This window comes from Pyrus communis, chromosome 8 (assembly GCF_041283825.1).
Source record: "Pyrus communis isolate YQ-2024b chromosome 8, ASM4128382v1, whole genome shotgun sequence".
NCBI classification, from domain to species: Eukaryota; Viridiplantae; Streptophyta; class Magnoliopsida; order Rosales; family Rosaceae; genus Pyrus; species Pyrus communis.
The window spans coordinates 21,897,886-21,923,163 of NC_142572.1; the positions used below are offsets into that span (position 1 = coordinate 21,897,886).

The window sequence follows — 25,278 nt, forward strand, 5'->3', positions numbered from 1 at the left end:
AATGAGAGATGTAGGAGGGTTGCTACTCGAGATGAGCCAGCTAGAAATGTTTCGGAAGGTTGTTTGAAAGAGCACAACGACCAAACAACGGAGTAAATGGTGTGTTGGAGTTATTGAGGAAATCTGTCATTAGGGTTGCACTTTTTTTATTGGGTGGCAGAATGAGGCGATATCAAAACATATAAGTTTTATGATTTTGTGATAAATGTCTTACAAATAATATGATCAAGCATATCTTGCTCAAGTTTTTTACCTAGGGTTGAGACTTGAGATTGACCACAAAATGCATGTATAGAACGCTTGGAAAAAGAGAGTGGAAAGTGATTTTTGTGTTTTACAGCATAAAACTTGACATTAACACTTTTTTCGTGAATAAGATCGATTATTTGGACCTCATGTTTTCTGTTTATGATTTTGTGAGAAGTGTCTTACAAATGATACGATCAAACATATCTTGCTCAAGTTTTTCATCTAGGGTTGAGACTTGAGATTGACCACAATGCATGTATAAAACGCTTGGAAAAAAATAGAGAGTGGAAAGTGATTTTGTGTTTTACATCATAAAACTCGACGTCAACACTTTTTTCGTGAATAAGATCAATTATCTGGACCTCATGTTTTCTGTTCTAGTGCACAAGTACTACTCTTGATAAATTAACTTAGGCTACAACTAAGTAATAATTACACACTTTTAGATATGGAAATTTGAAGTCACATTCTAGGTCATCTATAGATGTTGAAATTCTTTTTCTCTTGCTACTTGCAGCAACATCTATACAGAAGTTCTAACAATCATAAAAACTAACAAGAGATTTAGATCAATAAAAATGTTGATAATATTATATTAGCCTGTTTGAAAACTGACTTAAAAAAGGCACATCCCTAAATAACTGAAATTTTTACCCAAAAATGGGTGAGAGGAGTTTCGTCTTGCACGAAAATCATGCCAATTTGCATCGGGATTAGGTGCCCTCCAACCACAGTCTATTGTCAGTTACACTGAGAGGAGAAGTTTTTGAGTGTGCCGGGTGAGAAGATATGCCGATATACCAAGTATCATAATACAACTAGTTGAAATCTTTTTTAAATTTTCAGCTAATTATTTTAATTGTTACAATTGGTGTAACAAATAGTGTCCACGACACACTGAAAAATCTCTCGATTGATAGACGTAAAAGTTTCATAACACTAATCAAACATTAAACAAGTTAGGCAATGGTTATTCATGCTTTCAATTTGTCATTGTATAATCTGAAATTAATATTTTACTGTCTTAAAAAAACCCTCACGGAAGAAATGCATGATAACGTACAAATTTAGAGTGTGAAGTGAATCTTGTTTTCCTAAACCCTAATTAATATCATTCACTTGAAGCATTACAGCTAGGAGATCATTTGTCAGTGTATACAGAGAACACGTTCGGTACACAAATATAATAATACAATTGATTGAAAACTTGAAGAAAAAAAAAAAACAAATTTCCAACCAAATGTATTATTACACGTGTACTGAATCGTATTTTCGACACATTGAAAAAATTGCTTACAACTAAAATGTAGAAACGAACAGTGTATATACGAAGCTTATGAGAAGAAAAGTGCAAGAACACGAAGGAGAGTGGAATGAGGGCGATCATGTCACTTTTCTATTAGGTAAAACAAAGTCGGCCCGCATAATTTCTTGGGGGTTTAAACCCTAATACAAGAAAGAGTAATTGTAGCACGACTAAATTTGTAGACTAAATTTTGTAAACTAAATGATATGAAAAGTTGATGATTTGATTATTACTTAAACGTTGTAAACCGTACTCATTTCCTTGGTGCACATCATTTAGTTTGTAAATTTAGTTTCCCTAACATTATTCTACAAAAAATATTGCCTAGAAAGTAAAAAAAATATCACGTACGTTATTACAAAGTTCAAAATCCTCCCCCATTGTTTTGCAAGTAAAGAGACAGCTGTGCAACCAAACCCAACCCGAACCGACCCCATCCCACCCCACCCACCTATCTCTTTCTCTCTCTCTCTCTCTCTCTCCTCCCTCCAGTATATAAGGAGCTAACACTGCCGTTCTCTTTGCTCATCAAACAATTATAAACCCTCCTTCCATTTGGCATTTTCAATCCTCTAGCTCCCAACAAGCATATTATCAGCTGTAGCTAGCGAAGTTCGGTTTACATCGATCAATGGCGTCGTCGGGATCGTGGACGGCGAGGCAAAACAAGTTGTTTGAGAATGCTCTGGCGGTTTACGACGAGGACACGCCGGAGAGGTGGTACAATCTCGCGAGGGCTGTGGGTGGGAAATCAGTGGAGGAAGTGAAGAGGCACTATCAGATGCTTGTAGAAGATGTGAAGAAGATTGAGGCTGGTGAGGTGCCTTTGCCTAATTACAGAAAATCTGGTGGAGGAAACACTAAATCGTATTCCATGGATATTGAAGAACAGAGGTAAATTTATAATCTCTTTTAATTCCTGGAGCTGCATTCATTTATACAAAGGAAAATACTGTACTTTTAAAAATTTGGTTATAGTTATTTATCCATATATATATATATATGTGGCACATATAATCTCACATCTGGGAAATGAGTGACCTTACATGTGCTTATAAATAGTTAAGCGAGTCTCTATATTGTCAATTTGTTTTATGGTGGAACCTCAATTTTTTAATAGTATCAGAGTAGGTTGTCCTGTGTGTACCACATGTGCTCCACACCACCCAATTTGCATTGTCCTCATGCTAGGCTTGAAAATTCATCACACGTGAGGGCGCGTGTTGAAAGTATAGATTTTGATATATTATCCAAATTGTTAAGTTCATCCATAAATCCTTTACATCAAAATAAATAATTAAAAAATTCGGTGGATTGGTATGAATTTATCACAGATGCAATTTTTTTCAGTTAGTATAGCTTCACACCAAATCCCTCCAGAGCCCAAACTTCCATTTCTCCTACCCGTTGTCCCCCTTGCTTGGCCCTTCCTCTAAGGGGTTGTTGTGAAACAAGTGCATAATGTCCACTGGAACGTCTATGTATTATATCATATCAATCCCACATGATGAATCTTGTATGTGCTTATAAGTAATTGAGCTACTTCATCATTTTGTCAATTGATTTTATAGTGAAACCTCAACTTTCTTCGTAATTGAACCATACTTTAAATTTTGGTTATTTACATATCGTAGTTGTATCATGAAATTAAATAGTTTACTCATTCTTTATCTACATTCATTTTTTTCTTTTTCAAAGCAAATGTGTATGCATGAATCACCAACGTGGCGTAATAAATTCACATGTTATAACACATAGAATATTAACACATAAAACATGTGATATAACAATAACATGATCCCAAGCTGGAAAAAAGTTTTTATATATTCAAAGAGATGAATGTTTCATGCTTTTCCCCCTATACCACAGATGATCTTAATTATGGTTTTCATGCAGGATGAAGACTCTAAGAATTCAGTGAAGGAGAGCAACCCAGATCAGTTCGTAAATGGGAATCAAGATTCTTAAGTTTCAACATAAAAGAAAATGCAGAACAGTCGAAGTAACAATATATATAGACGATAAGAGTCAAATGTGATTAGTTAATTTGTTGCGTTTTCCCCTTTAATTTTCCGAAAGTCATTATATTTTCCTTTCAGCTCCTTTAAATGTACTCAGAAAAGGAAAAGAAACTCAGTTAATGACATGAATATAGAATATAGTTGCTTTTCATGGATCCGGATTCTTTCCTCTCTCCAGTCTCTTTCTATTTGAACCCTCATAATTAAACCACGTTAACATTTTGTGTCTCTTTATAGAGAGAAAGACAGAGAAAAGTGAGAGAGGAGGAGAGAAGAGAAGATTTGAAAGTGAAAGAATCTTACGTGAAAGAGATTCAGTCATAATCGTTGAAGGTGGGAGTATCAAATTAAACTAGTACTTTTCAAATGTTGGAAATAAGTGACACGATCATATATTCAAGTTTGAAATCTTGGTCGTCATCCCCCGGCAATATAATTATATATCATATTCATGAGGGACTCCATGGCAGCTTCTTCATTTTGCTAACCAAAGAATAAAACTCGCACGGAGTGACCCAACTGAAAGGCCAAATTATGATTGTGGTCTCTATTAAGGAGAATAAATTTATAGATAAAATTTTGTAAATTAAATGATATGGAAGTTGACGATTAATTATTACTTACGCATTGATAAACGAGTTCATTTCTTATTGACGACACATTATTTAGTTTGTAATTTGTATATAAATTTAATCTTCCTAGAATTACCCAATTCCAGTGAAGTTCTTCTCTAATAGTCTATATAGTTTTAATTTTTGCAATTTCCTGCACGCAATTTACTAATTATTGCTAACATGTAAGTTGTTCTTCACTCGTAAAATGTCCAACTGACTTTTATATTTGTTACTCAACTGTTTATGCTGTTGGAAAAATAGTTGTATTATTATTACAAAGGTTAACAACGCTTTTGGTCAATGTGTTTATGATTAAAATCTATTTTGATCACTGTATTTTCAGATTAGCTAATAATTTGGGAGGTGCTAGCGACTTCCTCGTTGGCTTTTCTACTAAATTTTCAATTTACGTGATAATGAGAATCGTCTATTTTTTATTTGAACATCAACTATTCAAAAATTAATCAAATTAGAAAATTTTTAACTATTCGACTAACGTTATAAAAAATATAATATTAAACTTAAAATATGATTGTATTAAAAAAAAAACTTAAAGCATAGTTGTATACTTTTTACTGATATGATCTTTAAAACCTAAACACAAAAAATAAACAGTTTGAATGATTGTGTAATATTCGTAAACAAAATTAAAAGAAATAAAAAAAATAAAAACCAAAAAGATGAACAGATTCAAGGACTTTTCCCTAAAAGATGCATGTTCCCCTTTAATTTTCCGAAAGTCATTTTATTTCCCTTTCAGCTTTAAATGTACTAAGAAAAGGAAAAGAAACTCATGTTAATGACATGAACATAGAATATAGTTGCTTTTCATGGATCCGGATTCTCTCCTCTCTCTAGTCTCTTTTTATTTGAACCTTCACAATTAAGCCACGTCAACATCTTGTATTTCTTTATAGAGAGAGAAAGACATAAGAAAGTGAGAAAGGACGAGAGGAAAGAAGATTTGAAAGTGAGAAAATCTTACGTGAAGGAGATTCAGTCAGAACCGTCGAAGGTGGGAGTATCAAATTAAACCAGTACTTTTCAAATGTTGAAAGAAGTGACACGATCATATCTTCAAGTTTGAAATATTGGTCGTCATCCCCCGCAATATAATTATATATCACATTCATGAGTGACTCAATGGAGGCTTCTTCATTTTGATAACCAAATAATAAAACTCGCAAGGAGTGATCGCCCGAAGGGCCAAATTATGATCGTGGTCTCTATTAAGGAGATTAAATTTGTAGATAAAATTTTGTAAAATAAATGATGCGGAAGTTAACAATTGATTATTACTTAAACGTTGATAAACGTGTTCATTTCTTATTGGCGACACATTATTTAATTTACAAATTATCTACAAACTTAATCTTTCTAGCATTACCCGATTCAAGTGAAGTTCTTCTCTAATAGTCTATATAATTTCTCCGAGATATTCTATGCTTTGACCTATAGCTTTAGTGGAGGGAAAACTTTTGCAAGTTAATAATTTGAGAGGTGCTAGCGAGTAGGGGTGGGCAAACGGGTCTTGGGCCCGCGGATAGGGGCGGGTATTAGTGGTTCGGGGTAGGTACGAGGCGGGTCCTAATTTTAAAAAAGAGAAACGGGACAGGGTGGGGCGGGCCTTTGAAAGTTTAGGTTCGGGCCGATTCCAAAAGTATAGAAAAACAGGTACGCGGATCGGCTCGTTTGCAAGAATACCCCCGTGTTGGGTACTTTCTCCCAGGCCCACTTCCTATTGTTCCTCCTCACGACAGTTCTCACTCTCGAGAACTCTCTACACAGACACACCCCACTTCCTCGTGTTTCCCCCTCATCCAATCTCTCGAACCTTCTCCCTCATTCCTTTTCTTTGTTTCTCCCCCCATCTCTGCAACTCTCATTCCCAGAGCACAGACACTCCCCACCCACACCCATACCCCACTGAGAAATGATATGTTGTCACCGCCCTCTTCCCCCACCAACTCCTTTGTCTCCTCCTCCAATCTTGATACCGAGGTAACTCATTTCCCTCATTTCTTCCAATTTCGTCAATTTCTTAATTTTGATTTACAAAATTTGTGAAATTTTACATCACAGGTTTGGTTTCTGGCACTCATTGTCTGGGACGAAGATGGTCTTGGTTGGCAGGTACTGCTTGAGTCCTCCAGCTGCAGGATCTCCACTCGGTTTAGGTATTGCTTGAGGACGCTCCAGTACATGGCGTAGATGTGCCCCACCAGCCCCCCGCCACGTCGCCGAAGCCCTTGTACTCCGTCCACTCTCATATCTGTTTCTGGGTTTTGCGTTTTGAGTTGAATCTAGCTCCGTTTGATCTTTAATTACAATCACATTTATACAGATATAGATATTAGATATATAGATATAGATAATGTAATTTTTTGTTGAATTGGTGTTGTGATTGATTGATTTGAAGAAAAAAAGATGAAAATTGAAAGTTCACCCTACTTCTGTCGAACTTGGTAGTTGATGGACTCAGTGAGCTTGTCTTTTTGCTTTTCCTTCACAACAGTAGCCATTGGAAGAGAACTCCGAGGAGTAAGACCCCCGCGCCATCCCAACAAGCTAGTTGGGAGAGCTAAAGAAGAAGAGAACAAAACCCATGAGGGTCTTAATGTCAAAGAAGATCTGGAGGATGAGCGAAGGCGAAAAAAAAAGAAAAAGAAACGTAAGAGGACCCGTGGACCCGTCTCGAACCGACCCGTTTGAAACGGGCTGGGTTAGGTCCGGTTCTAGTGATCAGATTTGCAATACTCGACCCGACCCGTCCCGTTTCCTTTTTAAGTAGGTCCAATCCAGTCCCTCCAAATTTAGGCCCGGCCCGACCCGTGCCCACCCCTACTAGAGAGTTCCTCGCTGGCTCTTCTACTAATTTTGCAATTTGTGTGATAATTAGAATTGTTTATTTTTTATTTGAACATCAACTACGCAAAAATTAATCAAATTAGAAATTTTTTAACCATTCGATTAAAGTTATAAAAAAAAATATAGTATTTAACTTAAAAGATGATTGAATTAACAAAAAAACTGAAAGCATATTTGTACACTTTTTACTAAGATGATCTTTAAAACCTAAACACAAAAAATAAACGGTTTGAACGAGTGTGCAAAATTCTTAAACAAAATTAAAAGAAATAAAAAAATAAAAACCAAAAAGATGAACAAAAAGGTTCAATGACTTTTCCCTAAATAAAACGACCTGAAATGTTAACCCTACTCGCCACAACAACTCCTTCTTCCAAGCTCCAAGGTATCGGACTGACTCGCCGGCTGACTCAGCCATGGAAGCCGATTCATCTTCCTTCAAGGTACGCGACTCACTCTCCGTCTACAAGTAGTTTCTTTTCCGCATTGCTCAGCTCCAAATTTTGAACTAAAAGCTAGGGTTTCGACGCATTTCTGTTGCGACGAGTTCAAACACGAAACGTTGTCGTTCCCCTTCGGGTTGGTTGCAGCAGAAATAGAAGCTTTTAAATGGTGGACAACACTAGGAGGTGGTTGTGGACTTGTAGTGCTGGATATCAGGGCACTGTTTGGTTGCAGCTGCTTCTGCCAAACAGAGTATTTGTGTTGTTTTTAGTTTAATCTGAAAATTGTACTCATTTTTCCACTGAAGCTATGCTAATCTCGGAGATGATGTTAATGTTAATGTGTGATTATGCAGATAATCTTGGGATCGGCTTCGATAGCACGCCGGAAAATATTGGCTGAAATGGGATATGAATTCACAGTCGTGGTGCTACCAATTGTTCCTCTGAAATATATAAAAACTAATTTCCCTGCTCATTTTTTGAAATTGAACTCTCTTTATTGCTTAGACTGCAGACATTGACGAAAAATCCATCCGAACGGAAAAACCAGAGGAGTTGGTTTTGGTTCTTGCCAAGGCAAAGGTTTGGTGTTCCTCTCCTTTTTATTGTTTCCTATTGGGAATCTGACATAAATTCGAGGGTGAACTGCCGATTTAGTCCTTGAATTATCAACTAAGTGAAAATTAGGTTCCTGAATTATTTTTTGGGCACATTGAGTCCCTAAATTCATTAAAAACTGCTAATATCATCCCTACTATTATATTCAAAACTATTTTATCCAATTTTTCGTCAACATTGGTCTCTTGACACATTTTAGAGTGTAATACCGTTCTTTTTGCAACTATAAGCCCTTAACATTTCATATAGGTTGCCAATCTAATGTCTAATTTACCCTCCAAAGTTAACTCAATATTACTATTTCTCTATGTAAAATTACCAATCTACCCTCCAATGTGTATTACATACAAGTAATGTGACTCAAATTGGCGAACATTTGAATAGAGTAGCTTCGAATCTAATATTAGGGATGTAATTGGCAGATTTTTATAATTCAAGAACTGATTTTTCTGAAAAAAAATAGTTTAGGGACCTAATTTCACTCATGTGGTAATTCAGGGACTAAATTGACAGCTCACCTAAATTCTAATCAACTAAATTTGGAAATTGCTTCTTTTAGTTTAGGGTTGTTTTGATTTTAATTTCTTACATTGGCCGCACATGAATTACATCTCAGGCCGATGCTATTATATCAAAGTTGCAAAGCATTAATAATCAAGAGAAGGATGCTGACCCGACAATTGTGATTGCAGCAGACACAGTATGCCATTTCTTTGTATATATTGTATATACATCTATATGGATGGTATGATCACTCTGTATATCTACAGAAGGCATCTTAAAGTCTGGTACCACCTAGTGCCATTTATATAGGAGATGTTTCCCTTTTGCTTTTTATTGAGGAAGTGTCGTGTTTTACGGTTTTAGACTTTTTTCGAAGGCTTAATTTGGGATTTTGAATAACATAATTGTGCAAGAGTAGTTGAGAAGAAAAGGAAGTACTAATTAATTGTGAAGCTCAACTAAATTCATGTTCATAACTATAGGTCTTTCTTTCTGGTCTGCAATTGTGCCCGTTAATGCTCCCTTTGTTGCAGTTTTTTGTTTACTGCATATTGTTAATAATGTAATGACATTGTCTCAACTGGTTTCTGATGGAAATAGAATTGCTTACCTATCTAAGCTGACGGAAACTTCTTAGGCAGAAGCCATTTCACAAAAGCTCCCAGTTGGGGACTACATAAAAGATGCTGAACCAACGCTATTAGTTACTTCTGATCAAGTATACATCACATTTTATACCATATTTATAGTCTCCATACTCTTGTCATATGTCTGATGCATGTTGCGGGATATACACCAATATGTGTATATGAAAGTAATAAGTATAGTTCAAGTAATGTTTGAAGTCAGTTATGTAACGTTCCAAGGACTGAGAAACTGTTAATCACTTAGCATAACGTCATTCGGACCTGTGTTTGCATTCTACTTGTTTTAGTTTCTTAGGCATGAATTGTGTGCTTTATCTCTTTCTTCTCCTCGTGTTGATTCTTTATGGAGTCTCTATTATATCTTATGTTGTGGATGCTCCAAACATCAGCTTTTCCGTACGCTTGTTTGTCATCCAAACAAGGAAATTAGAAATTCAGAAAATTTCTAAATTTATGAGTCAGTGAACATTAATGGCCTATGCTGATATGACTTGTTTCTAAAACTAGGAATTTAGAAATTTCCTTTTATGAGTCAGTGGACATTAAATCTGTTATTTCTTACTCTTATTGTAAAATGATCTGGAGGTGGTGGTCTATGAAGGTGTGATCCGGGAAAAACCATCCAGCAAGGAAGAAGCACGGCAATTTTTGAAGGGTTGGCTTAATGGTTGATTTCAGTCTATGTCCCTGATGTTTGACTTTTGGACTCTGATGAGTTTCCTAACATGAATTGCAGATTATTCTGGAGGGCATGCAGCAACAGTAGGATCTGTGCATGTTACAAACCTTAAAACGGGATTCAGTAAAGGAGAATGGGATCGAGTGGAGGTACCCCTTTTTTTTTTCCTTTTATCATGTAGCTTCTGAGACATAAAATTGTTAATTTTCAAGCCCATTATCCTAATTCTACAACTTCATCGGTCAAATCTATGGATAATATCTATTCGGGTCCTTGCAGATTTATTTCCATAAAATACCAGATGAAGTCATTGAGAAGCTGGTAAGAGTTGTTTTGTATCCTACTTGGTTGTTTCACTTCTCTCCTTGATGAGATGACGACAATAGAACCCATTCCTCTGTGTCCATGTCAGATTGAGGAGGGGATAGTGCTCAAAGTTGCTGGGGGACTCATAATCGAACATCCACTGATTCTTCCCTATGTCAAAGAAGTGGTTGGTTTTCTACTCTCTTCTAAAGTTGTAAATAATAGTCATTACATTTCGAGAATGCGAGACAACAGAAGCATGATGGAGTCTATTTATGGTACCGTGTGTCTGTTTCATCCAGGAGCTTTTGTTTAATGAATCCTGCAAGCATAACCCATCGTGGTTCGGATGTTTGATCTACTTATTAGGGATTGTAAAGCCCTGTCTTTATAGTCATATTTGAATTGGTGTGGTGCTTGCAGGTAGGGACAACCGATAGCGTGATGGGACTTCCCATAGATCTCACTAGGAGACTCCTGAAAGAGGCCCTCTAGCTGCAGTTGGAGATTTCCGCATTTTTTTACCGGTACTTTATCTAATTGACGCATATTTATGTTTCTTCCGTCGTTAGGCTTCTGATCTCGTATTGTTCAACTTTATACCTACCTGCTATTCGCATCTTATCTGTTGTGAACTATATTTGCTTCCCGAATCAACTTGTAGACAAGTTTGTTTATGTTTTGACATAGCTGGACTCATATAAGCTTCTGCCTCGGTAGTAGAGACCGATGTGAGTGAGAAAGAGAAACACCGAGGACTGTGTCAGTATCTTAAACCTATCACGCACTGTCATGGGAAATAATTAAGACGTGGTGCAGTGATACCGCCGGCATCCACGATATATTTCCACAGAGGAATTATTAGGGTGTCTAATGACCATTTGCAAGGTCTCGTTTTTTAATGGCCTAAATTGCTTTGCGGGCAGTGGACTTCTCTATTTGCAATGACAGATAGATGTCGTGGATTCTTAAATTTGGGTTGCGACCTCTATCTGCATTGATAGATGGAGAGGTCCAGATAAAGCTCCCCCTGTATCCATCCAAACCCAAATAAACCATGTAATGAGTTTTTTTTTTTTTTTTTTGTTTGGACATGCAAAATGCAATCTAACACATATATCAAAAGCGTACAAGTAAAACTATACAAAGAAAACGAAAAGTGTTTTGCAATCATGTCGTGTTCGGTTTTGTTTGTAAGTAGGAATGACTCTACATGTAGACGTTACAGTTACATGTGATTGTGTAATTTTACAACATAAAGAAACCAGAAACAAAGGGAAATTGAACAATGGAATGATATCCACTCCGGATCTTTGCATACCTTGCCAGCGGACTGAGAGATATAGATTGTTCAAGAGAGAAAGATATCTGGGTCGTTGAAGTTTCTAGATTTTTGTGAAGTGGATCGATGGGATGGATTAATGGAACTGTGTGATTAAATTAAGTAGTCTGAATGTCTCGGTTTGGGATCCGCGGGATCTCAATCCTTGATCAATAAGACACCAACCACAATTGAAATATTTATTTTGTCTAGGTAGAGAGAGTTTTATTAAGCTGGCCGGCCCTAGGAAAAGGAACTTTGTTGGCACTTGAATTATTAGCTTAAGCCTAACAGCCCAATTTATTTTCAATTTAAAACACACATTTTTGTCAACGATAGATGATGCTCATGTTTATCTGAAACAGTTTTGAAATATGCAATTTCACTTACCTAATCCCTTTATAAATAAAATCTCACCTAATCTCTTTCGTCGGGATAAATAACGCAATTTTCATACAATTTAATTAGCATACATGACAGTGTCTTATCGATTCAGATGACGTAATGATGTTAGAGGATGTAAGAAAGTCTTATTCCATTGTGATCTCTATAATGCAAGAGCCATTGCTTATCTAAATTTGATTTGAAAAACTTCACCAAAAAAAATAAAAAATTGTTTTGAAAAAGGTTACCCAAAGAAATTTGTTTATGAAAGAAATAAAAAAATTAACTTTTATTAAAAATAAAATCTTCGTTTGATTAGTCAAGTCACGGGAATGAAAGATTTTTCAGTGTGCGAGAACATATTCTGCTATTCCAAGTATCATAAAGCAAGTGATTAAAATTTTTGTTAAATATCCAACCACTTATATAATAACACTTTGTGTACTGAAACGTGTTATCGGTACACTGAAAAATTTATTACCCGAAACCAGCTATTTATATAGGAAAGGGATCCTCTCTGGATCATTTCCTCCTAATTCACCAAATCAGGAAATCTGTGTCGTTGAAATTTAATCAAACGACTAAAGTTATTATAAATTTTAAAGTGTGCCCTGTTTGTATTCGTTAAATCAATTTTCAACGACGCGAATACCTTGATTTACTGGATTAAAAAGAAAATATCCGGAGTCCTTTCCATTTATATATCCCCAGTTTTCCCACGTATGACGTAACGGTTATTTAACCGTCAAGGTCAATCATGCTGTCCCGTTTCTCAACTCGTGATCTCATCTCCCACCACAAAAAACCCTCCCCACTCCCTTTAGGAGCTCGGGAATCTCCAACTTCTCCGTCCTCCGCCGTACACCAGCCGCCGCCGCCACCATAATTATATTAATACGGTAATACCCCATTGCCCCACATGGCCCACATCCATTTATAAATACCCCTCTCAAAACGCTCTCTCTCGCTTCCCTCCAAGCACAGAGAGCGACGACCTTTCTCACATACCCCCCAGAAGCGGAGCCACCGGCCATGGACCCAGGCGGAGCAACCAATGTCGCCACCGCGCGCGGCGGAGGCGGTGAGGTCGGGGTCCGGATTCACCAAACCCGACGGCTCCCCGATTTCCTCCAGAGCGTTAATCTCAAGTACGTGAAATTAGGGTACCATTACTTGATCTCTAATATCTTAACCCTCTGCTTTATCCCGTTGATTATCGTAACCCTAATCGAAGCCTCCCAAATGGACATTTACGACATTCAACAACTCTGGCTCCACCTCCAGTACAATCTCGTCTCCGTCATCATCTGCTCCGCCGTCCTCGTCTTCGGGTTGACCGTCTACATCGTGACCCGACCCAGACCCGTTTACTTGGTCGATTACGCCTGCTACCGCCCGCCAGATCACCTCAAGGCACCGTACCAGCGCTTTATGGAGCACTCCCGCCTTACGCAGGACTTCGACGACTCGTCGCTCGAGTTCCAGCGCAAGATTCTCGAGCGCTCCGGCCTCGGCGAGGAGACTTATGTCCCGGAGGCGATGCATTACATCCCTCCCCGGCCGTCGATGGCTGCCGCCAGGGAGGAGGCGGAGCAGGTGATGTACGGTGCTCTGGATAATCTGTTTGCCAATACCCATGTGAAGCCAAAGGACATTGGGATTCTCGTTGTGAATTGCAGCTTGTTTAATCCGACGCCGTCGCTTTCTGCCATGATTGTTAATAAGTACAAATTGAGGGGTAATATTAGGAGTTTCAATTTGGGGGGAATGGGTTGTAGTGCTGGGGTTATAGCTGTCGATCTTGCTAAGGACTTGTTGCAAATCCATCGGAATACTTATGCGGTTGTTGTTAGTACTGAGAACATTACTCAGAATTGGTATTTTGGGAATAAGAAGTCTATGTTGATACCCAATTGCTTGTTTCGGGTTGGGGGTTCTGCGGTTTTGCTTTCCAATAAGTCCGTTGATAGGAGGCGGGCTAAGTACAAGCTTGTTCATGTTGTGAGGACCCATCGTGGCGCGGATGATAAAGCTTTTCGTTGTGTTTATCAGGAGCAGGATGATAAGGGGAAGACCGGTGTGTCTTTGTCCAAAGATTTGATGGCAATTGCCGGTGGGGCGCTTAAGACCAACATCACCACTTTGGGACCTATTGTGCTTCCGATAAGCGAGCAGCTTCTTTTCTTTTCATCGCTTGTGGTTAAGAAGCTGTTCAATTCCAATGTCAAGCCTTATATCCCAGATTTCAAGCTGGCGTTTGATCATTTTTGCATACACGCCGGGGGAAGGGCTGTGATTGATGAGCTGGAGAAGAACCTGCAGTTGCTGCCTATACATGTTGAGGCCTCTCGGATGACTTTACACCGGTTTGGGAATACTTCTTCGAGTTCCATTTGGTATGAATTGGCGTACATGGAGGCCAAGGGGAGGATCCGCAGGGGCAATCGTATCTGGCAGATTGCCTTTGGAAGTGGTTTTAAATGTAACAGTGCGGTCTGGGAGGCGCTTCGGAATGTGAAGGCATCTCGTAATGGTCCTTGGGAAGACTGCATTGACACGTATCCTGTGAAAGTAGTTTCCTAGCTCAAGAACATCATTCTGGTTAGACTCTCCATTCAGAGTTATCTGTCATTACTAGCCTAACCACTCTATCTTGCATTTTTCACTTCTTGATCTTGTACTTTATTTGGTTTTTGTTGTATTAGATACTTGATGTTAAACTGTGATTTTTCTCTGCTCGATTCTCGCATATGTTCAGTCGTTTGTCCAGGGAAGTTACAATTTGTAGCATTGCTTATTTTTGTATTGAGAATGCTTCCAATTTACCATGTTGGATGTATCTCTATTTATATGTTAGCGTTTAGAGTTTACTTTTTCGATTTAGTTAATTCAGCTTGTATCAGGACCTCTGTCTTAAATAGTCAATAAAACCAATTCATTCAGATGAACATTGTGTCGACCGTAAAATTCTGATTGTGTTACCGCATTATACAAACTCTGCTGATGTTGAACTCTTGGCTTTTGGACTCACGATGTGAAAAAAAAAACCTTAGCGATAAATCACAGACACATGAACATAACCACTGCTGAATTACACCTACTTTGTATTCAATTACTTGAAGATAGTAGCACTGTTTTCTGCTTATAGGTGAGGAAATTTATAATTTTCCAATGCATATATCATACATTTTAGCATTTTACGCACTTTGGACGATCTTCATACTCATCCTTTGTGCTTGTGATCTAATTAGGTGTACTCTTGTATATGCTATATTGATATGGTTCACAAAGTTTGCTCCAATTACTAGAGGAAGAGAGTTCATGACAAGAAATTGAGTAGGTTTATTTCTGGTGTTCTTATCTATATCTGTAACCAGTGAGGTTTTAAATCTCAGTAGATAGTGCATTCGTTCTTGCCTTCTGAATTTCAACTACGAAATTCTAGAACGGACCAAGAATCCATGGCCACGGGATCCTCAGCGAAAGATCCAATGCCTAAGGATCCAAAGGCCATAGATCCTGGTTCATGCTATGGGCAGGTCCATACTGGACAAAACTCTACTTTCAAAGTTATATTGACTTTGTGAGGATGGCATTTAGTTGGCATTAGCTGTTGTTTTTCATATTATGTGTGGTGCAAGTCTATGTTGGCTGCAATTATTGACTATTAGATATTTTTATGCCCTTATATCCTGAACCTTATATCCTGAAAATTGGGCAACTGTTGCACATGCTTTTACCTAATTTCAACTCTTCAAATACCTATTTTTAAATAAATTTCGAATCTTTACATTCAAAATAGAGACAATGAGACATGGATATTGGAAGGAGGGTATATGTGCAGAGGCTGCACATGCCCTAGATTCTTCTCTTAGACACAGATCTCGAAATTTAAATTCATTTAACGAAGAATTAGTTTGGAAAGGTACATATTTTAGAGTCTACTTAAATTGTTTTATGGACTGCACTATTTTATCATGATCTCTTATCCCTAAAGCGTGACATTGCAGCGGTATTTTAAATTAGTAATGGAGTGCCATGTGAGAAAGTTGGGAAGCATGTGATGGCGTTGTTAGTGTATACTGTTACTGTAACATATCAGGGTATTTGCTCATTTGGGATGCAAGAGTGGGAATCGCATTGTGAAAAATTAATGTTAATTTGGAGCACCGAACATAATCCGAAAGTTGCATTCTTACCCATACGTTTTACAGAAAAAGCCGGCAGCAGTAGTAAATGCGCAAAACATGGTCGAGTTGAAGGAGTAAATGAACTAAAAAAATGAGTTGGGGGGCTAAAAGTATAACTCGTAGATAAGTTGGGGACTATTGCTCAATTACTTCCCAGTTATTCCAATCACAAACTAGATGTAATAGTGGACCTTTGGGCCTAGGCCCATTTATTCCAGTGGTGTTCTGAATGTGATGTGTAGGGCAGGCTGTCCATGCCCATGCCTATAGAATTTTGTCAACAAGACAACCCCAAAAAAGGGATTTGGCTATTTAAACCTAAAATTAGAATACAAATTTGGTTTTTTAGTTAAAAAAAAGTCTCTGAATTTGGCCTAACTCCTCATTTTGATCTCTAAGATTGAAAACCGATAGAAGAAGTCCCTGAAATTGTTCACCGTCAATCATTTTGATCCTTTCGTGGAAAATTTCCGTTGAATTGAAGGTATTTTTGTCAAATCAACTCCTTCACTTCAAATGGTGGTTACTTCAATTCACAGATATTTTTCACATAAGGAAAAAAATGATTGGTGGTGAACAATCTCATAAATCACTTCTATCAATTTTAAATCTTAAAGACCAAAGTGAGGGGTTATTATAATCTTAGAGACCATTTTGGCAAAAAAACCTACAAATTTTAGAGTTTGCTGTCATTTTTATCAGTGTCTCTCGTTCACAAAGTTACGCCCCAATGACAGTATTCCAGACCAATAATCCCAAGTGGCGGTATCCCAGACTAGTAACCTAAAGTTGTCCTAAAGACAATAGTCACATTACAAATTGCCCGCCAACATCTACTAAACCATGGAAAAACATGATATGAATTGCAATGACAAATAAACCCTTTACTCGTCTTTGTGAATTCAAAATCTTTACGCCGGCATGAATATAAAACCGGAAAGGTTTCACGACGGAAGAAATCTGCCGGCAGAGAAGACATGGAAGCTCGTCGAGTTCTTACATACAAGAACTACATCGAGGGCGATAGAAAGTTTATGAATTCAATAAAACTATAAGAAAACTGTGAGTTTACAGCTATCTATTGAAAGATACAAAACAAGCAATGAATGTAGCAACCGAACACGAAGTGCTGGCCGAAGAATGTCACGAAAACTGCACGCTTTGTACAGTTCCCGTGGGATAATCTCAAAATGGGACTGCAGAACTGGTTTCTTGCAACAGAAGAGAGCAAGTTGTACGAAAGAACGGTAAAGAAAAACTTATCTGAAGGATGTTTGGATCTCTTCCAGAGTTCTCCCCTTTGTCTCCGGAACCCAAATGGCAACAAATACAACGGTGAAAGCACTCACCACCATGTAAATGGTGAAGGTTCCTGTTGAAAGTGGAACCAAAGATGTTAGCCTGAAAAAAAGTAACAGAGGAACAAAACTACTAAACAGTACAACCAAGGAGGGAAAAAGGGCAAATAACAGCAAGAGCAGCAGCAGCGACATCGTCATTGATTCATTTCAATAAGTGGGGTGCTCGACCGAATTATTTGGGATGTAATCACAGTTTTATTTGGACATGTTACCGGCTATAGTGAAGGAGACAGAGAATAGAGAAATAGAGAAGAGGGGACACACCTCCACTGCTCCATTCCAGTAGCAAGTTTGCCGTCATCGTGATCACCCAGGCTACGAACCAATTGGCAAGTGTTGCTACGCTTCCAGCAAGGCCTTTAATATTAACTGGAAGAATCTGCATTGCCAAATTCACAATTTATTAGATGTTCCAAAACAATATTCAGCAACAAGTTATAAGATTAAAAATTTCGTGCTCGATGCAAGACTCAAAACTCGACAACTGATACAACTATATCATTGACATACCTCGGACATTATTAACCATGGAATAGCTCCCAAACCCAGAGAGAATGCAATTACCATGGCCTGCAAAACCAGTGTGAGATAATGGAAATTACGTATAGGAAAAAAAGAAGAAGCACCGTCCTTTGACTTGTGATATTAAAAATATAAACATACCACAACTCCAACCACTGATATGATGCCCAATATGCTATAAATATTTGAATCAACATCGACAAAATCCTGCGATCAGTGGAATTCCTTTTGAGAATATACGCAAAAGAAGCACATAGCCTTAAGAAATTTGTACAAATACGATAGATTCAATACCTTTATGTAGAATGCTATCGCAACAATGAGGAGGAAAATTGTCATTCCAACAGATGAGATCTACAATGAAAAGAGTGATTTTTCTCCATCTAATCCAAACAGATAATATAGAAGTGACTCAATATTGACAATGGAAAAAAAGACGTCAAACTCACAATAAGCAAAAGACGACGGCCTGCTTTGTCCGCCAACCATGTAGTCACGCCAGTCGCTATGACCTAAATGCATACAAATTATTGTTATGTTTACAAACTGAGAATATTGAGTGAGAGAAGAAACAAATTCTGAAGTTATCTTCTTGCTGTACCTGAACAGCACCGAGACCAACTGTGGCTACGTTACTTGACGAAATCCCTGTTCAAACACTAAAACTAATAAGAACAATTTCAGATTAAAATAAATCTGACTTCAAGTCAGCCTTTCACTATGTACATGTAATACAGGTATCTATGAGTGTGCTAAATACACAATAATAAGGATGTACATATACACACTTCCTGGTGCCTCGTGTGTCAAAGGAAACAAGTAACAAATGATATGAAAGTATTAATATGGTTCCGTAGAGCATCCCAACTATATTCTTTCATATATGAGGGGCAACTTACCGGCAGTTTCAAAAATGGTACTGGAATAGAATAGAATGCCGTTAATTCCACTTAGTTGTTGAAGAACAAGTAAACCGATTCCAATCTGCAATGCAACAGTTTGTGAAAACAATTAGGTTTCGACATATAGATCACATTTTGGACTAGAGGACAGTAAATTAGAGAATCAACTTTTTTGGACTATAGCAAATACCATTAAAGGAAGCCAATATCTTCTTTGTTTAAGTTCTGCAAACCGAATTGTTGTTTTTCTGGTTGATGATGCCACAGACCTCTGCCCAGTACACACCAAGGAAATCATTTACATAGCTGAATTTCCAAAGAGTGATATGGTCATAGCATATTTTTAATGCCATTATCAGGAAATTATGGCTTTGTACCTTGATTTCACTGACTTCAACCGAGATATCAGTATCAAATCCTCGAAGAACTTGCAGGGAAGCTTCAAAATCCTCTGTCATACCCATTTTTGCCTGTTGAGATCAAAACCAAAAAAGACAAAACTGTGATCAAGAGGCTTTTGTGAACTTACTACTAGGTCCTCCTAACTGTGATCAAGAGGTTTTGAACTTACCAGCCATCGAGGAGACTCTGGAATGAAAAAGAGCCCAGGTATCAATATCGTACAAGGCAATATTCCTGAAAATTTTACCCGGACATAAATCTTCTGTTAGTAGTGTACACAAATAATTAATTTCCTTCCTCAAAGGAGGATAAGAAGTTGAATTTTCACTGAAAGTAATTAATAATAGCATGACGTGTTCCCTCAAAGATCGTATAAGATGTCCTTTATGTACTCAAATTTCTAATTACCTTTAGCAAGCAAACGAATTCATAATTCTGCCAAATAAATTGAGTTTATGAAAGTACTACATCCATGAGAGGTAAAAACAAGTGATGTGAACACCACGGTTACTTTTTATGAAGATTACCCAGAACTGCAAGTATCCTCCATGGAACAAAAAGTCCAAGCAGATAAGCCAGCATTATCCCAATCGTTACAGAGAGCTACAGAAGAAGGATTTTAAACAATCTGATTAGAAACAGACGTTAGTAACTCCTAACAGTTAACTCGCAGTAAGAATTAGCTACTAAACAAAGCCAACCTGATTGACTGAACCCAAAGCACCTCTCAAGTTTTGAGGTGCTATCTCAGCGATATATACCGGCACCTAGCAATGATCCAACCAAATCAGTACTCTCACAGTTCCACACTACACATTTTTCGACAACAGAAACACTTGAAACAACTCGAAATTACCGTGTAGGAGATTATTCCCACGCCGAATCCTTCCAACAACCTTCCCATGTAGAGAAAAGAAGAATCCTGCAAAAAGAATGATATCAAACAGCATGTTCCTGACTGCATTCTTCACAAGTCTACTTTCCAATAGACTTGGATAAGTTACGAAAACTCACCTTGGCAAATGATATGGCAAGCCAACCGATAACATTAGGAATAGCCGCGATCATTAAAGACTGTAATTAGCAAAACCCCGGATTAGAATTAAACAAAGATGCGTAATAAGGAAAATAACAAGTGATTGAATCCTACCCCCTTGCGCCCAATATACTCAGAAATCTGACCGCTGGCTATGGCTCCAACCATAGCTCCCACATTCGACAAAGAACCGAAAAGCGAATACTGAACCAGATGATAAAAAATAGTAAGAAACTAAATTAAATGAAAAAAAAAAAAAAAAAAAAAACCAACCCAATACGCAGAAACACTGAGATTCGAACCTCTGATACTGTAAGTCCAAGATCCTTGATGATTGCTGACTGGGTCGGAGATGAATATCCAGACTGCAAAACCCAAAAATGCGATTCATAATTCAGCAGATATGAATACAAAGAAAGTAAAATCGAGCTCAAGTTTCTGTTTTTGTGAGCTCTCTGCAATCGAAAAGCTCAGCGTCTCTAAAACCCAATAGCTCAAGGCTCTCCAATGGCGGAAAACAATTGAAGAAGATGAAGAAGAGCTGTGCTTACGGTGAAGCCGAATTGGATAGGACCCAGAGCGACAATCAAGACGCAAGCGACAACAGAAATGGAGCTATCACGGATCACCTGCGAGCCCATCATGCTGGATTGCCTGGAACCCATGCGGTACCAGCTCCCAGTGTGGAGGAAGGGCTTCCGGAGATCTCCCCTCCCCTCCTCATTGTCGTCCCGGAAACTCATTTTTCTCGCCTTCTCCGATCAGAGAAACAGAGAGAGACACAGAGCTTTGTCGCCGCGCGCGGAAGGTGGTCGATGAAATGGCCAATGAAAAAAAAAAAAAAAAAAAAAACAGATGGATAGCCAATGGGATGTTTTTTCGTGTTGTGCGACTGCCGTGATTTATGTCCAACTGTAATCCTCGTCGTTACCACTAGTCTCGTGGGATGACTGTGCCACCGTGCTCTCCTTCTGCCACGTCGTTGTGTGAAACAACATGTTAGCCCTCAATCCTCGTGGCCTCGTCATTCACACTTTGAGTGTCTGAATATTTTTTTTATTTTTGTTTTTCAAATGGAAAGGAGAGAAGGAGAGTGATAGAACGTGAAAGTGAAGGAGAGAATTTTTTTTTTTAATAGGATTATATGAAAAGGGATCATCTTCAGATCCCTATCTAAAACAGATATTCACTCTAAAAGTTATAATAACTTTAGTTGTTGAATCAAATTTCAAGGATCCAGATTGTTTGATAAGGAGGATTAGGGAGAAGGGATCTGGAGAGGATCCCTTTTTATATTATATATGGGCGAGGTTTTAAAAAAAATTGTAAAATTTGGTTTGTGAGAAATTATTTTAAGATATTACTATTCACCACTCATTTTTACTTCCTATTCACCCTGGGTAATTTTGGTCATTGATTTTCTTCAATTTATTTGATCTAACCATCGAAAATTGAGAGAAATATGTGAGAAGTAAAAATAAGTGTGTAGATAGCAATACCCTTAATTTATTGCTCGTGATTTTATATTGTAGTAGAAGATTAAATTTTCTTTTCTCTATTTTTGATTGACAAAGATAATTTTGTTAATAAGTAATTTAGATTTAAAAACAAAAAAACAACCGCGATGTAATGTGATAATTTTGTTAATAAGTAATTTAGATTTAGGACCAAAAAATAGTTACCAAATTACTATCTTAATTTTTTTTTTTTATAAATTGATATGGCATGTAATATGATATTTTTTACTTTTTTGGTGAATAATCAGGTTTAAAGTGTGTTTGAATAAGAATAAACAAAATACATACATATTAGTTGGCATCTCTAGCATTATGCGAAGTTAATTTTTATGTTGAGTATGTGTCTAATTGTTTATTTGGTAAAGAATTTTGATATGGTAGCTTGATCATTTGGATGGTCAAATATAAGAGAATGCGTCCCCTCTATTAGTATAAATTTTAAGAAAAATTAATGAAAATGTAGTATAAATTTTAAGAAAAACTAATGAAAATGGCTTGAAAACTTTGAGTTTTAACGATAAGGACAAAATAAATGGTAAAGTGAACAGTAGCAGGATTGACATTTTAGTGTAAAAATGTGATTTTTCGTTAAAATAAACAATATCGGGAGCTTTTCATTAAAGTTTCCTAAAATTTCAGCTTTATATCCGTACCACTCACTATGCACATGGTTTGATCTTTTGTACAATTGATCAGATCGAACATATTTATAGAGGAATTTGCCCTCCCCATTGGAGATTTTCAAAATCATGTACATACAACTCACCATGCACCCAATGTCACTCCTTGCAAGTATAATCGGATCAATTGGTTGATCAAGTTGTCCTATTGAAAATTTTCTCCCAATTTATAACCTCGAAATCTGGTGATGTTTTCATGTTTATTTGTCAAAATATATTTTTGGAATTTTCTATAGCTTTCAAGTGTGTGTCAATTATATTCTCCCACCAAATTTAGAAGGATTTTGATTTTGTTGATAGAGATTATCTTTTTAAATGTTAATTAAATCGAAGTCATGTTAATTGAAATGTTAGGGTTCATGTTCAGGATTTGTTTTTTGTGAAAATATTTTAGTAAAATCGCAAGTGAATTTTGCAAAAATATTTGAAGTGCTTCTTACATAAAAACACATAACTAATGTTTCTCGCTGGAAACACTTACTTTTAAAACTCATAAATATTTTCTTTAAAATTACTTTTAATCAATTTTAAATCCCAAACCAATCCTTAATTTGTTGATATTTGTAATTGTAGGCCAGTGGTATATCATTGCCCGTCCCTTGGATTTCATCAAGCTGCACTTGCAGATATCTCTTTCAGCTAGTGGATTCTTCTCCTTCAATTATTATTAATTATTTATTTTGTACCTACCAATTAAATAAAAATAAAAACAGTCAATCCACGTGCTTTTGCATGCTACTAAACTTATCTACTAATTTCGACCCTATTGTTTTTGTTTAATCAGAAATTCCACCTAATTCACAAACAATTTTTAACTTATTAAAAAAATAATACAAGGTGATTACAATTTTGGTTTAATCAATTTGATTTGTCAGTTCTAATCTTCTACCTAACAGTCCTCAGTTTGAGAGGCATCATTCCAAAAGAATCACAATCAACGTCTATGTTTGAGACTCATGTGTAAATTGATATAGTTTATTATAATTATCAATCTTAAGATTGAAAAAAAATAAAGGCTTTTTAGCTAAAATGATTTATAAAATTGGCATAACTTCTCATTTTGGTATGTGACAATCAAAATCGATAAAAATTGATCTCTGAGTTTGTTCACCATAGATTTTATCATTATGTGAAAAATCTGTCAATATCCTCATTAAATTTACGTGAAAGGACCATGTGACCATATTTTTAAGGGCCTTTTTGTCCAACCCTTCAACTTAACAAGGATATTGACAGATCTTTCATGGAATGACTAAAATGATTTATGGTGGACAAACTTAAGGATCATTTCTATCAATTTTTATTATCGGGAATCAAAGTGATGCATTATACGTATCTCAAAAACAAATTTCGCTAAAAATTTTTTTTTAAAATAACAGTACGAAAATAAATTTTTTTAACTGCAGGAACAAAGTTGTTAATGCATTTACTGGATTTGGATCCCATCTTGATCCAAATTATGAGGATCCTAGAGATCCTTAAATCTTAGCCATTCATCATGCATCATGCGATCAGAAATCATTTGACTTTTTTTTATTTAAAATTAAACACAAATAGTACCTGACAAAAATTGACTATACGATATACGATGAACAGTTAGGAATCTCTACAAAGTGAATCTAAAAAGGATCATCTTCCGAATTTACTTGCACGCACGGTGCAAGTGGATACCAAACATTTTGGAGTAGCCGTACATTTGTCACCGGTAGTTGGTTTGGTCCAATTCTTCGATGAACGAGGGCGTCGTCAATTACTTGGTGACGTGTGTGTAGTTTTGGTAATATGCTGTATGGTTTTACTGTTTTAGTGAGGTTCTTTCAATTTTCATTTTATTCCTTTTAGAAGCGATAGATATAGTAACACGAGGACGACCTTTATACTACGGATTTGTCGTTATTATGGTGTTTCGTATTAATGATACAAATTATATGAACAAAAATGTACACATAACACAAAAGTATTATGGCGTTGGTCATAATATAACGAGTTTTAAACTCCTTTTTTATTTTTTTAAGTTTTATGCCAAGGAGATGATATTTGAAATTAAAACCACTATTTTTAACTGCACCACCTTGCATGAGAATCGCATGTGTAAACTTTTCACTTCTATTTATAAAATTTCGTATGACATTCACATCACTACATGTTGTTACAAATCTTCACATGTTATAAGGTTTATATTTATTTATTAATATTATCTTATGTCTTTAATATATTTGTTTTGTCATCTATCCATAGTTTAATACATCACTACATGTTGTTACTAATCTTTACTTGTAAGTAAAAAGTCTTATGTTTAATTATTACTAAAGGAAAATTTGAACCACACTATTGCTAGCTCATTGTGAAGCTTAGTCTACCCCTTCCCCCTTAGTATAGATAATATCGTTGTTCAAAAAAAAAAAAAAAAAACATATGTTAGTAACACCAAGTAGGGGTGCAATTTGAGTTAGGTCAACCTGAATTCATCCATGCCAAACTTGGTTTCAAACTTGATTAGGCGGGTCAGAATGAAATAAAAACTCTCCCAAACACACAACCTCAACCCAAGTTCTCTCATGCATGTATTATCCATCTTGTTTCATATTATATAAGTTCGTACAAGTTCTAGGATGACTTTGAAGTTTGTTGTTGGTTTCATTGAATGAATGATAATATTACTCTTACGTTTCTTTTAGTTGAAACTTTAGTATTCTTTTTTAATT

The 25,278-nt window shown here is 36.7% G+C and overlaps 4 protein-coding genes across 10 annotated transcripts; 3 read left to right on the top strand and 1 right to left on the bottom strand.

The window, feature by feature from the left end:
• The first annotated feature begins 2,078 nt into the window (after window positions 1-2,078).
• LOC137718761 (protein RADIALIS-like 3) lies at window positions 2,079-3,731 on the top strand. Its single transcript, XM_068458298.2, has 2 exons — window positions 2,079-2,449; window positions 3,452-3,731. Exons 1-2 carry the CDS (start codon window positions 2,187-2,189, stop codon window positions 3,474-3,476), a joined length of 288 nt encoding a protein of 95 aa, XP_068314399.1. The 5' UTR covers window positions 2,079-2,186; the 3' UTR covers window positions 3,477-3,731.
• Window positions 3,732-7,354: 3,623 nt separating this feature from the next.
• Window positions 7,355-10,943, top strand: LOC137717615 (uncharacterized). 7 transcript variants are annotated; one of them, XM_088698890.1, is made up of 11 exons: window positions 7,386-7,501; window positions 7,574-7,754; window positions 7,858-7,929; window positions 8,012-8,086; window positions 8,739-8,822; window positions 9,264-9,344; window positions 9,859-9,928; window positions 10,010-10,101; window positions 10,232-10,273; window positions 10,365-10,445; window positions 10,682-10,943. In XM_088698890.1, exons 2-11 carry the CDS (start codon window positions 7,668-7,670, stop codon window positions 10,751-10,753), a joined length of 756 nt encoding a protein of 251 aa, XP_088555016.1. In that variant the 5' UTR covers window positions 7,386-7,501; window positions 7,574-7,667; the 3' UTR covers window positions 10,754-10,943. The 7 variants fall into 7 exon arrangements, with proteins under 7 accessions (XP_068313132.1, XP_068313134.1, XP_088555018.1 ...); XM_068457030.2 differs by having other exon boundaries at window positions 7,412-7,501; window positions 7,652-7,754; XM_068457031.2 differs by lacking the exon at window positions 7,574-7,754 and having other exon boundaries at window positions 7,355-7,501.
• A 1,753-nt stretch (window positions 10,944-12,696) lies between these two features.
• Window positions 12,697-15,651, top strand: LOC137718842 (3-ketoacyl-CoA synthase 4). The gene is made up of 2 exons (XM_068458374.2): window positions 12,697-14,564; window positions 15,215-15,651. The coding sequence occupies exon 1, from the start codon at window positions 12,996-12,998 to the stop codon at window positions 14,544-14,546; it is 1,551 nt and encodes a 516-aa protein (XP_068314475.1). The 5' UTR covers window positions 12,697-12,995; the 3' UTR covers window positions 14,547-14,564; window positions 15,215-15,651.
• A 1,365-nt stretch (window positions 15,652-17,016) lies between these two features.
• LOC137718843 (sugar transporter ERD6-like 6) lies at window positions 17,017-21,286 on the bottom strand. Its single transcript, XM_068458375.2, has 18 exons — window positions 20,928-21,286; window positions 20,679-20,741; window positions 20,491-20,580; window positions 20,355-20,414; window positions 20,197-20,262; window positions 20,042-20,107; window positions 19,868-19,943; window positions 19,510-19,574; window positions 19,316-19,408; window positions 19,129-19,209; window positions 18,936-19,020; window positions 18,638-18,684; window positions 18,486-18,548; window positions 18,331-18,390; window positions 18,178-18,243; window positions 18,025-18,084; window positions 17,779-17,893; window positions 17,017-17,525 (listed from the first exon to the last, which is right to left on the bottom strand). Exons 1-18 carry the CDS (start codon window positions 21,117-21,119, stop codon window positions 17,413-17,415), a joined length of 1,461 nt encoding a protein of 486 aa, XP_068314476.1. The 5' UTR covers window positions 21,120-21,286; the 3' UTR covers window positions 17,017-17,412.
• Window positions 21,287-25,278: the final 3,992 nt, after the last annotated feature.

Excerpts from the sequence above, each read along its gene's own strand:
- LOC137718761 (XM_068458298.2), top strand. The coding sequence starts at position 2,187 with ATGGCGTCGTCGGGATCGTGGACGGCGAGGCAAAACAAGTTGTTTGAG. Across the intron at positions 2,450-3,451 it reads ATGGATATTGAAGAACAGAG|GATGAAGACTCTAAGAATTC; the intron begins GTAAATTTATAA and ends GTTTTCATGCAG.
- LOC137717615 (XM_088698890.1), top strand. The coding sequence starts at position 7,668 with ATGGTGGACAACACTAGGAGGTGGTTGTGGACTTGTAGTGCTGGATAT. Across the intron at positions 10,102-10,231 it reads GAGAATGGGATCGAGTGGAG|ATTTATTTCCATAAAATACC; the intron begins GTACCCCTTTTT and ends GGGTCCTTGCAG. Across the intron at positions 10,274-10,364 it reads ATGAAGTCATTGAGAAGCTG|ATTGAGGAGGGGATAGTGCT; the intron begins GTAAGAGTTGTT and ends TGTCCATGTCAG.
- LOC137718842 (XM_068458374.2), top strand. The coding sequence starts at position 12,996 with ATGGACCCAGGCGGAGCAACCAATGTCGCCACCGCGCGCGGCGGAGGC.
- LOC137718843 (XM_068458375.2), bottom strand. The coding sequence starts at position 21,119 with ATGAGTTTCCGGGACGACAATGAGGAGGGGAGGGGAGATCTCCGGAAG. Across the intron at positions 20,263-20,354 it reads TTGCCATATCATTTGCCAAG|GATTCTTCTTTTCTCTACAT; the intron begins GTGAGTTTTCGT and ends TTCTTTTTGCAG. Across the intron at positions 19,575-19,867 it reads GAGGATACTTGCAGTTCTGG|GAATATTGCCTTGTACGATA; the intron begins GTAATCTTCATA and ends TAAAATTTTCAG.